The sequence below is a fragment of the Cetorhinus maximus genome, chromosome 12 (assembly GCF_964194155.1).
Source record: "Cetorhinus maximus chromosome 12, sCetMax3.hap1.1, whole genome shotgun sequence".
Lineage (NCBI taxonomy): Eukaryota > Metazoa > Chordata > Chondrichthyes > Lamniformes > Cetorhinidae > Cetorhinus > Cetorhinus maximus.
The window spans coordinates 88,935,459-88,948,366 of record NC_135890.1 but is presented as its reverse complement, the minus strand read 5'-3'; the positions used below and the strand labels follow the sequence as shown (position 1 = coordinate 88,948,366).

General features: G+C 40.4%; 1 protein-coding gene across 6 annotated transcripts in view; it reads right to left on the bottom strand.

Annotated features, from left to right (window-relative positions):
• rbm19 (RNA binding motif protein 19) overlaps nucleotides 1–12,908 on the bottom strand; it is a 285,521-nt gene that overhangs the window by 265,407 nt on the left and 7,206 nt on the right. For all 6 annotated transcript variants that reach the window (XM_078554054.1, XM_078554055.1, XM_078554051.1 and 3 more), the window contains one exon: nucleotides 6,498–6,626. In XM_078554054.1, coding sequence (XP_078410180.1) covers nucleotides 6,498–6,626 — 129 coding nt within the window. The remainder of the gene's footprint in view (nucleotides 1–6,497; nucleotides 6,627–12,908) is intronic.

The window sequence follows — 12,908 nt, the reverse complement described above, 5'->3', positions numbered from 1 at the left end:
TTCTGATAAATCTATGCTGTTTGCTCTCAATGGCTTTATTGACTTTCTAGTGTGGGATTCCCAAAACTGAACACACAACTCTGTGGCCTAGCCAACACTTTGTTTAAATTCATCAGTACATCTTTACTTTTGTACTCAATATTGGCCAGATTTTAATGAGAAAATAGCAGTGAACGACACACTCTGATATTAATGTGCAAACAGGAACTTGGAGCAAGGAAGAGATACCCCATGAATTGCAAATCACAAGTTGCTAACTGAAATGTGTTGCTCTGTTGTTAGCTTTGTGAAAGTGACCTCTAATGCTTAACCCTCACTATGATTTTCAAGAAATGTCTGCATTTGCAAATTAATTGCCCATTAATCTGCAGCAATTCAAGAAGGTGGCTCACCATCACCTTCTCAAGGGCAATTAGGAATAGGCAATAAATGCTGGTCTGGCTAGCGACACACACATCCCATGAAAGGATATAAAAAAGTATTGCCACAGAAAGTTAATTCTTGCGATTGAAAGCACAAGTAACCATTTTAGCAAATTGCTGGTTAAGGAATGACTGCCAATCCACCTCTGTTGGCCAGGTAGTAAATGTGGAATCTCATTCTGTCAGGTTGTGAATTGTTCTAGAATTTTTTTTTTAAATTCTTACTTTTATAGACTTATTGATGTTTACAGCACAGGATGCCATTCGGCCCATCGTGTCTGCGCCAGTCAACAAAGATTTGACTACACTGATCCCATTCTCCAGTGTTTGGTCCATAGCCCTGGAGGCTATGGCAACACCAGTGAAATTTCATTTGTCTCTTTCTTTCTCGCTTAATCCTATCTTTCTTTTCCGCCTCTTTATTTATCTTGCTGTACCTGATTAAACACTGATTTCACCAATTCAAATTCAACCCCCTGTTCAGTTGTTCCTCTGTTTATTTCTCAATCCTAAATCTCAATGTTTAAGGAGATACACTCTGTTTGTCTAGTTGTTCACCGAGGTCCCATATGCCCTTCTGCTCCCTATGCCATTACTTGCTCGCATTCCAGAAGCTGTGCGCAAAAATATTTTGAAATAGAAACATACACAAGCAAGCCTAAGAGACAAGGCACGTTGTGAGATGCATCACTCCAGCAAAATCTGGGCCACTGGCTGTATTTATAGGAGTCAACATGCCAGTAGTCATTTTTTTTTTTAAAACTTGTCAAACTATCTACACTTATATTCTCAGGATATTATGCATTTGAATCCTGAGGTTACGAACATACAAATTAGGAGGAGTAGGGTACTTGGCTGATCTGTTTTAACCTTAACTCCACATTCCCACCTACCCCCGCTAACCTTTCACCTCCTTGTTTATCAAGTATCCATCTACCTCTGCCTTAAAAATATTCAAAGACTCTGCTTCCACCACTTTTTGAGGAAGAGTTCCAAAAACGCACAACCCTCTGAAAAAAAATTTCTTCTCATCTCTGAGCTAAGTGGGCGACCCCTTATTTTCAAACAGTGGCCCCTGGTACTAGATTGCCTCACAAGAGGAAACATCCTCTCCACATCAACCCTGTCAAGACCCCTCATGATCTTATGTTTCAATCAAGTCATTTCTCACTCTTCTAAACTCCAACAGATACAAGCCAAGCCTGTCCAGCCTTTCTTCATAATCCAGGTATTAGTTTAGTAAACTTTTTCTAAGCTGCTTCTAACGCATTTACATCCTTCTTTAAATAAGGAGACCAATACTGTATACACAGTATTCCAGACATGGTCTCACCAATGCCCTGTATAACTGAAGCATCGCCTCCCTACTTTTGTATTCAATTCCCCTTGCAATAAATGATAACATTCTATTAGCTCTCCAAATTACTTGCTGTATCTGCATACTAGCCTTTTACGATTCCTGCACTAGGACACCTAGGTCCCTCTTCAATCTCTCATTATTTAGGTAATATGCTTCTTTTTTGTTTTTCCTGCCAAAATGGACAATTTCACATTTTCCCACATTATACTTCATTTGCCAGGTCTTTGTCCATTCACTTAACCTAGCTATATCCCTTTGGAGCCTCCTTGTGTCTTTTTCACATCTTTCCATCCTACCTACCTTTGTCTCATCAGCAAATTTAACAACCATACCTTTGGTCCCTTCGTCCAAGTCATTTATATAAATTGTAAAAAGTCGAGTTCCCTGCACTGATCCCTGTGGCACACCACTTGGTACATCCTGCCACCAGATGACAGCCCATTTATGCCTACTCTCTGTTTGCTGTTAGCTAACCAATCTTCTATCCATGCCAATATGTCAATATGCCATGCCCCTACACCATGAGCTTTTATTTTTTCCCAATAACCTTTGATGTGGCTCCTTATCAAATGCCTTCTGGAAATCTAAATACAGTACATCCACCGGTTCCCCTTTATCCACAGCAAATGTTACTTCTTCAAAGAACTCCAATAAATTGGTTAAACGTGATTTCCCTTTCACAAAACTGTGCTGACTCTGCCTAAATACCCTGAATTTTTCCAAGTGCCCTGCTATAACGTCTTTAATAATAGCTTCTAGCATGTTCTCTATGACAGATGTTAAGCTAACTGGCCTATAGTTTCCTGCTTTCTTTCTCCCTCCCTTTCTGAATAAAGGAGTTACATTCACTATTTTCCAATCTAATGGAATCTTCCCCGAATCTACTGAATTTTGGAAAATTAAAACCAACGCATCAACTATCCCACTAGCCATTCCTTTTAAAACCCTAAGATGAAAATCATCAGGACCTGGAGACTTGTCAGCCACAGCTGCAATAATTTTCTCAGTGCCACTTCCCTAGTGATTGTAATTCTCCCCAGATCCCCTCTCCCTTCTTCCATTTGCTGATTTACAGCTATTTCTAGGATGTTACTTGTATCCTTTGTAGTGAAGACCAATGCAAAATGCCAGTTCAATTCATCTGTCACCTCCTTATTTTCCATTATTAATTCCCCAGACTCACTTTCCATAGGACCAATGCTTAGTTTGTTAACTCTTTTTTAAAAAACATCTATAGAAACTTTTACTGCCTATATATCTCTAGCTAGCTTTCTCATATTCTAATTTTTCCTTTCTTATCAATCTTTTGCTCATTCTTTGTTGTTTTTCATATTCTGTCATATCTTCTGACCTGTCACCCACCTTTGCACAATAAAATGCCTTTTAAGTTTGATGCTATCTTTAATTTTTTTTAGTTAACCACGGATGGTGGGTCCTCCCCTTGGAATTTTTCTTTCTTGTTGGAATGCATCCATGGTGTGTATTCTGAAATATCTACCTCAAAATGTCCACCACTACATTTCTATTGACCTATCCCTAAACCTCGTTTGCCAGTTCACTTCAGCTAACTGCGCCTTCATGCCCTCATAATTGCCCTTATTTAAGTTTAAAATACTAGTCTTGGACCCACTCTTCTCTCCCTCAAACTGAATGTAAAATTCAATCATATTGTTATCGCTGCTACCAAGAGGCACCTTCACTATGAGATCATTAGTTAAGCCTATCTCATTGCACAATACCAGGTCTAGTAAAACCTGCTCTCTGGTTAGTGCTGGACATTGCTGTTCTAAGAAACTAACGCAAACCATTCTATGAATTCTTGATCTAAACTACCTTTGCCCATCTGATTTTCCCAGTCTATATGCAGATTAAAAACCCCCATTATTATCATTGTACCTTTCTGACAAGCTCCCATTATTCCTAGATAAAAACAAAAAACTAAAAGCTACTGCGGATGCTGGAAATCCAAAACAAAAACAGAATTACCTGGAAAAACTCAGCAGGTCTGGCAGCATCGGCGGAGAAGAAATCAGTTAACGTTTCGAGCCTTCATGGCCCTTCTGCCGAAGGGCCATGAAGGCTCGAAACGTTAACTGATTTCTTCTCCGCCGATGCTGCCAGACCTGCTGAGTTTTTCCAGGTAATTCTGTTTTTGTTTCCCATTATTCCTTCCTTTATACCCCGTCCTACCATATGGTTACTGTTAAGGGGCCTGTACACCACCCTCATAAGTGACTTCTTGCCTTTATAATTTCTCATTTCTAGCCAACAGTTTCTACATCCTGGTTTCCTGAACTAGGCCATCCCTCTCTATTGTGCTAATACCATCATTAATTAAGAGAGCCATCCTCTACCTTTTCCTAGTTCCAGTCCTTCTGAAATATCTTGTACCCTTCAATAGTCACGCCCCAAGCTATGTCATTCTGCAGCCATGTCTCTGTATTGGCTAACAGATCGTACTTTTTCATTTCTAGTTGCGCTCTCAGTTCATCTGTTTTGTTTCAAATGCTACATGCATTCAAATAGCCTTTGGTCGTGCCCTTTTATTATTTTTGTAACCTCTAGCCTTATCTGCTGATTTAGTCTTAGACTTGTGCTCCCTCTACTCTGTCCCTTCCTGTCACGATCTGTTATTCATTTCCCAAATTAATTCCTTTCTCGCTTGCCTTTTCTCTACTCTTTGATTTACCACATCTTCCCAAATTTGATACCTTGCCCCCACTATTTAGCTTAAAATGCTCTCTACTTCCCTAGTTATACAGCTCGCCAGAACAATGGTCCCAGCACGGTTCAGGTGTAGACTGTCCCAACGGTACAGTCACCAGTTCTTTGGCCATTCATACCCTTCAGTGCCATTGCATTAAATATGTATTCCCATTCCTCATTTTATTTTTTCCCAAAATGCACTACTTGCACTTATCCAGGCTTAAACCTGCTGCCTGTCTGTCTATTCATTATCATACAAATGTCTACAGAAATTCTATTACAATACTCCTCATTGTCAAACCTTCTACATTTGTATCATCAGTCAATTTTATTATTTACAATTTTACATCATGCCAATTTTGGTGTTATGGTCAATATACACTGGTTTATCCCTCCTTCCTTACCTCCTCACAGCTCAAATTGTATACACGAGCTTTAAAAAATCAATGGTAGAGCTTCTGCTACCTCCTCTCTGACTTTTCTCAATAGCTCATGGTGCATCCCCACATCATTAATCACTTTCCAACATTTATCTTGCAAAAATAATGTACACTATTAGTACATTATGAGCCCAAAATGTAGCAAGTTTAAAAGATATGTCTAATGGAAGTTGGAATCTGATCCAAGCTATATTACACCGATTTTTCTTTTAATATTGCCAGCATCATAGAAAGTTTAATAAGTGAAGCAAATATACCAGGTATTAAGCAGATGAATTATAACTCTTGCCAAAAGAAGTGATTATATTGCAATTTTGATCCATAATATGACTGAGCAATCTCCAACAGAATTCAAAAGTGATGCTAAACAAATTTAGGAAATAGTAATTAGATTATAATTTCTGAATACTCTGAAATTTAAACTAGCCTATAAATGATATATTCATTTCGCCACCTTTAAGTCATTCTATCAATGACTTAGTTCCATAAAAGAAGTCACATTAAACCAAGTCTGCCAACAATGGCACTCAGGCTTCTTAGAGGGCTTTGTTTTTCCCCAAATTTACAAGGACTTTTGCTACCATGCATGGTTATCATGCATGTTTTAACACTACATATAAAATAACTTATGTGGATAGTATTGCTCTTTTGTATTTAGAGGTCAGTGGAACATTTACTCATACTAGAAACAAATTATAATAGTTGGAAAGATGCTACAGTATAGTTCTGAATGCTGTACACCACATATTACACAACGTGAATAGTTCAAAAACTTTACACAATATCTGGGTTTAAAAGAAAAAAGGACACCATTTTCATTTTTTTCCAAAGTTAAAGTAATTTATATTGATTAAGAATTTAGGAAAACAGTTAGCCTATTATATAACCCTTTAAGATAAAACAAAAGTTAAAACTATCATATAGCTAGACACTAATGTAGACCCAAGTGCTATTAGGAATTTAGCTAATGGGCTAAATCACAAAAAATTGTCGTTTTGATGTGGTTTATGAAAAGCAAATATCTCTCCTACCCTTAGTTTTTTCCCCCCAGAGTTTTTAGATTAAGAATCTTTTTTTCTTAATAGTGGAATTTCTGTACAAGCTCTCTCTCCTAAACATATCTGTTCTCCCACCAGTCAGCAATATAAAGTATTAAGACTAAACCTTGGAAAGATACGCCTTCTTTGCACGGTGTGGGGGAAATCATAAACAAAATCCTGAATAACTTTGCTAAAGAATGGAAGCATATTACTATTAAAGCAATTAACTAAATATGCTATGAGATAAGCCTTGCATTATCACCAGTGAACTAATTTCAAATAGCCTTTTCTTATTGCATCAATACAAACTTAATATATCAAATATGCTTTTCTTTATCCTGAAAATGATGCATAGCATACTGCAGTTGTGTACTTGAGAATACAGTAATTTTTACAAATATTTTGAATACTTTAAAATTTGTTAAAAACTTAGTAATAATTTGAATTCTATGAGAGTCACTTGTGCTCATTTTATATTAATTTAGGTTTTTACTTAAAGGGTTACAGACTTGTAAAAAAAAATCTTTACCTTCTTTTGTTCCGTTTGACTTTTCTGTTCTTTTGCTTTTTCTGGAAGTTGCACAGTTAGATTTTTCTGCGAGTGTTTGCTCCATGGTCTGGACAAATCAGGATCCCCAAATGATTTACAAAACTCCACCTATAATACACATTAAAGCTATCAGCGTTCATCTAAAGTTGCAGCAATAATTTCTATATTTGACCTTATTACAGCTGTGGTTTAAACATGGACAAAAGAGCTGAACTCCAGAAGTGAGGCGACAGTGACTGCCCTTGACATCAAGGCAGCATTCAACTGAGTGCGGCATCAAGGAGTCCTAAGAAAACTGGAGTTAATGGCAATCGGGTGGAAACTCTCCGCTGGCTGGAGTCATACCTAGCACAAAGGAACGCGGTAGTTTGAGGTCAGTCATCTCAGTTCCAGGACATCACTGCAGGAGTTTCTCAGGTGAATATCCTAGGCACAAACATCTTCAGCTGCTTCATCAATGACCTTCCTTCCATCATAAGGTCAGGAGTGGGGATGTTCACTGATGATTGCACAATGTTTAGCACCATTCACAACTCCTCAGACACTGAAGCAATCCATGTCCAAATGCACCAAGACCTGGACAATATCCAGGCTTGGACTGAGCAGTATCAAGTAATATTTGTGCCAGTCAATGGCCATCTTCAACAAGGGAGAATCTAACTATCAGTCCTTGGCATTCAATGCCATTATCATCACTGAATTCCCCACTATCAACATCCTGGGCATTACCATTGACCAGAAACTGAACTGGACTAGCCATATAAATACTGTGGCTACAACAGCAGGTCAGAGGCTAGGATTCCTGCAGCAAGTAACTCACCTCCTGACTCCCAAAGCCTGTCCACCATCTACAAGACACAAGTCAGAAGTGTGATGGAATAATCTCCATTTGCCTAGATGAGTGCAGCTCCAAAAACACTCAACAAGCTTGACACCATCCAGGACAAAGCAGCCAAAATATTCACTCCCTCCACCACCAATGAACAGTGGCAGCAGTGTGTACCATCTACAAGATGTACTGCAGGAACTCACCAAGGCTCCTTAGGCAGCACTTGCCAAACTCATGACCGCTACCATCAAGAAGAACAAGAGCAGCAGATACGTGGGAACACCACCGCCTGGTAGTTCCCCTCCAAGCCACTCATCGTCCTGACCTGGAAATATATCGATGTTCCTTCACTGTCGCTGGGTCAAAATCCTGGAACTCCCTCCCTAACAGCACTGTGGGTGTACCTACACACACGGACTGCAGCAGTTCAAGAAGGCAGCTCACCACCACCTACTCAAGAGCAATTAGGGATGGGCAATAAATGCTGGCCTAGCCAGCGAACGCCCACATTCTGTAAATGAATTTTTAAAAAGTAAAATATTGCCTTCACACCTGTTGACAACAAGTCTGAAACTTTAGCAGAGGCCACATTTCCAATGAAGTTACAAAGGATTTTTTTCATATATCACATCATATCCAATCTATTTGTTCCAAAAAAGATTCCACAAATGTATAATGTATCTCCTCCCCCCACCATGTTTGTATAACCAGACAGCCAGCCGAATGTACCAGCCATGACCAAGCTGGACAGTTAATGAACAGAATTTATGTATTCTTAATATTTTCCAATGATTCATGAAGAATACTGTAAAAGAAATGGTTGTCTTTTATACAAACAGAATGGTTGCAGCACAGGTGGACATTCAGCCCTTCAAGCCCATGCTGACTGTCTGCATGATTGACTCTGCTGTTCCCCCTTCCCAATCTTTTCCCTTCTGCTCTGAAAATTTATATTTAAGTGCTTACCCAACCTGCTTTTGAAAGCCACAATTCAAAGATGCCTCCACCATTCTTTCAGCAGGTGTACTCCAGATCCTAACCACTTGGATGTGTAAAAAAGTTGTTCCTCATGTCCCGTCTGGTTCTTTTGCCTATCAGCTTAAATTGGTTTCCTCTGGTTGTCAACCCTTCTGCCAATGGGAACAGTTTCTCCCAATCAAATCTGGCTACACCCCTCATGATTTTGAACATCACTACCGAACCTCCATTCAACCTTCTCAAACTATCCACATAGCTGAAGTTCCTCATCCCTGGAGCCAGTCTCATAAACTTTCTCTGCACCCTCGCTAAAGCCTTCACATCCTTCCTAAAGTGCAGTATCAAGAATAGGACACAACACTCTGGTTGAGACTGAACCAGTGTTTTATTCATCATGGCTTCCTTGCTTTTGTATCCTATGCCTCTATTTATAATGCCCAAGATCCCATGCCTTTTTAACCACTTACTCTACCTACCCTGCAACCTTCAATGATCTGTGCACATACACCCCCCATGTCTCTCTGCCCCTGCACTCCCTTTAGAATAGCACCCTGTAAATTATAATGCCTCTTCTCCCAAAATCCATCACTTCACACTTCTCTGTTTTAAATTTCAGCTGCGACATGTCCATCTATTCAAGCAGCTCACTTAGGTCCTCTTGAATTGTATCACTATCCTCCGCACAATTCTTCAAAGTTGTGTCACCTGCAAATTTTGAAATTGCACCCTTTACACCCAAATCCAGGTCGTTAATATATATCAAGAAGTGCAGTGGTGCAAGTGCTGACACCTGGGGAACCCACTGTATACATTCATCCAATCTGAAAAACAACCAGCTGTACTTGGCATTTGCTTTAAGAAGGGAAGTGGAGTGGTGGGGGTGGGGGTGGGGGTGGGGGGGAGTTCACATAGAAGCTAGGAGGGTTCTGTTTCAGTCAGCAATGAATGGCTTAGGTCAATTTGAAGTCACGGAAGTCAACATTACTTGTAGGTTTCCACATTGGCAAAGAAATTTAAAGCTCTTGTAGCATCATTCCAAGTAATTTAAGGTGAGACTAACTTTTTTCTATAAAAATAAAAGATAGAACAAAAATGTACAACTAGGCTTCGCTACCAGCTGGACCATCCAGTCTATCCCATGCATTCAATCATGTTGCAAATAAGCCTTAGGGGCTTTCAATATGCCTCACCCAACATCAGCCATGCGATCTCCAGGGAGAAGCAAAAACAGATTTTTTAAAATGTCAGATCAATTCAAGGGAAAGAGAATTCTGGGAAATCTCTCCCCAACCAAGACAATTCAAAACAAGTTTGCAGAGGTAATGGTGACAGCAAGGTGCATCACCAAACATCTACCTTTTCTAACCAGTGATATCACCCTACTCTTGCAATACCCCTTTGGATATTTACAGTGCATTTTTCACTAAAACACTATGCAGCAAACTCTATCATACTAATATAGGCCATTGAAAATACAATACAAATAAACAGAAGCACAGAAACAGCCTATTCAGCCTACTTGGTCCATGCTAGCACTAATGCTCTACTAGCCTCCTATCTAACCCCATCAGTATGTACCTCTATTCATTTCTCCCTCACGAACTTATCCAACTTACCCTTGTGCATTTATACAATTCTCAACTACTCCATGTGGTAGGAAGTTCCACACACTTTGGCTAAAGCAGTTTCTGGATGCCTTGCTGGATTTATTAGTGAAGGTAAACTCACTGGACCATTAGAGAAGCTCTAGCTAAGGATCTTCAAAATTTCCAGTGGGTTTTTTTCTTTGTTCGATCATGTAATAAACCAGAATTAAAATCAAACCCAGCCATTCCAAAAGCAGCAGTAACAGGCACTGAGAATGAAAGCTGAAATAAGAACTCTTGGAGATCTTGGGCACTAAGAATACCAGGCCCCACACCCCCCACCACCCCCCTCCCCACCCCCACCTCCCCCCACTCCTATGCGCAACCCATCCCAAATTAATTAAAATCTACCACAATGGAGAAAACTGAACTTTTGCACTTCAATGCAGAGTGCATCTCTGAAAGATTAACTCAACTAAGGTGGTGACAGGTTTAAGTGCAGACACCAACAGTTTCCTTAAGCAACAATGTAAATTACAAGGTATAAGCAAGTGGTCAAAGTTACCCATGACATCCTTCATGATTGCGACTGCAGCATGCCGTCAGTCTTTGCTCTCATCAGTCCCTCGGTACAATTCAACATGGTTAACCATTCCAGCCTCCTCCACTGCCTGCTTTTACAGTGCCCATCTTCATCAAACTGCTCATGTAGTTCCACACCTATCTGCTCAAAACAGCCACACATCTCCTGTGGTTTCTCATCCCAACCAGAGCCACAACTGGAAATGCTTCAATTTATGCAAATTGCTTCTTTGCCTCGTACTCCACAAATTCTTGGTCATCCAACCAACCTGTCCTTGCTGATCTACAATGGCTGCCTGCCCTTCAATGCACTGATTTCAAAATCATTGCAGTAGGAATGCAAAAATCTTGTTATTTAATGTCCCCTGGCTTCCACCCCACCACAGGCCTTCTCCTTTGTTCTTCCTGGCCCCTCCCCCGCCTTCCACTGGCTTAAAATCTCTTGCATTTCCATTTCTCTTCAGTTCTGATGAAAGTTCATCGACCTGAAACATTAACTGTTTCTCTCCACAGGTGCTGCCTAACCTGCTGAGTTTTTCCAGCATTTTTTGTTCTATATCAGGTATCCAGCATTGCAGTATTTTGCTTTTGTCAAAATCATTGTTGCCCTCTTTAGTTCCCTCCACAGCCTCAGCTTACTCTGTCTGCAGTCTCTTTTAATCAGGTTTCCCCCACCTTTAAAATTTTATGATTTGACCAAACTTTGGCTCACCTCCCCTCGTTTTTCAACAATGATTCACATCCAAAACTTAGATGTTGTACTGGTTAATTTAATACTTTTGATATTAAGCTGCTCTGTAAAAACTAATTATTAAAAAGTGGGTAGGCAGCTACATTAATACAAATACAAAGCCCCATCATTGATCATCAGGAAGGGGGTTTGACAGGCTTAGTGAAGCTACGATTATCCTAAATAGATTGTGGCAATGATTAGTTACATGTTAAGTGTTTCATTGTTTTTAATCAGATGCAATGTCTATTAGTAAACAGTTTGACTGGCTTCTTTATTCATAATTCAAGCCGAGCAGATAAACACAGCCAAATATCCAGCATACAACGGTGTACGGCATTGAGGGTGGCACCCCTTTTAAAAGAGTAAATTTTTTCAGCTAAATCAGGCGGTCTATAACTACGGACAAAGTGCACCAATGTTGCCACAATGCTGCATCAATGCATGTTACTGCACGAATGTTATTATAGATGAAGGGGATCAACAAAAAACTTGAAAAAAAATGTAGTGTTTTAAAACATGAAAACGATTCAATGGTAAACAAATAATCCTCTCTCAGTCCCTAAACGAATTTAAGGAAAGTACGTCAACAATGCATGAACTGCAAAATAGTAAGTATTTCTTTTATTCATTCACGGAATGTGGGCTTCGCTGGCTGGGCCAGCATTCATTGCTCATCCCCAGCTGTCCTTGAGAAAGGTGCAAATGATGCAAACCCCAACCGAGCTGCCTTCTTGAACCGCTGCAGTCCATAAGGTGTAGGTACACCACAGTGCTGTTAGGATGGGAGTTCCAGGATGTTGATCCAGCGACAATGAAGGAATGGCGATACAATTCCAAGTCAGGATGGTGAGTGACTTGGAAGGGAACTTCCAGGTGGTGTTCCCATCTATCTGCTGCCCTTGTCCTTCTAGATGGTAGTGGTCGTGGATTTGGAAGCTGCTGTCAAGGGAGCCTTGGTGAATTCCTGCAGTGCATTTTGTAGATGGTACACGCTGCTGCTACTGTTCGTTGGTTGTGGAGGGAGTGAATGTTTGTGTAAGTGGTGCCAGTCAAGTGAGCTGCTTTGTCCTTGATGATGTCCAAGTTTCTTGAGTGTTGTGGGAGCTGCACTCATCCAGGCAAGTGGGGAGTATTCCATCACACTCCTGATTTGTGCTTTGTAGTTGGTGGACAGGCTTTGGGGAGTCAGGAGGTGAGTTACTCGTCACAGAATTCCTAGCCTCTGACCTGCTTTTGTAGCCACAGTATTTATACGGCTAGTCCAGTCCAGTTTCTGGGCAATGGCAACCCCCAGGATGTTGATAGTGGGGGATTCAGTGATTGTAATGCCATTGAATACCAAGGGACGGTGGTTAGATTCTCTCTTGTTGGAGAATGTCACTGCCTGGCATTTGTGTGGCTCGAAAGTTACTTGCCACTTGTCAGCCCAAGCCTGGATATTGTCCAGGTCTTGGTGTATTTGGAAATGGACTGTTTCAGTATCTGAGGAGTCATGAATGCTGAACATTGCACAATCATGAGTGAGCGGGCATCCCCACTTCTGACATTATGATGAAAGAAAGGTCATTGATGAAGCAGCTGAAGATGGTTGGGCCTAGGGCATTACCCTGAAAGAACTCCCGCAGTGATGTCCTGGAGCTGAGAATCCTGACCTCCAAAGTCACAACCACCTTCCTTTGTGC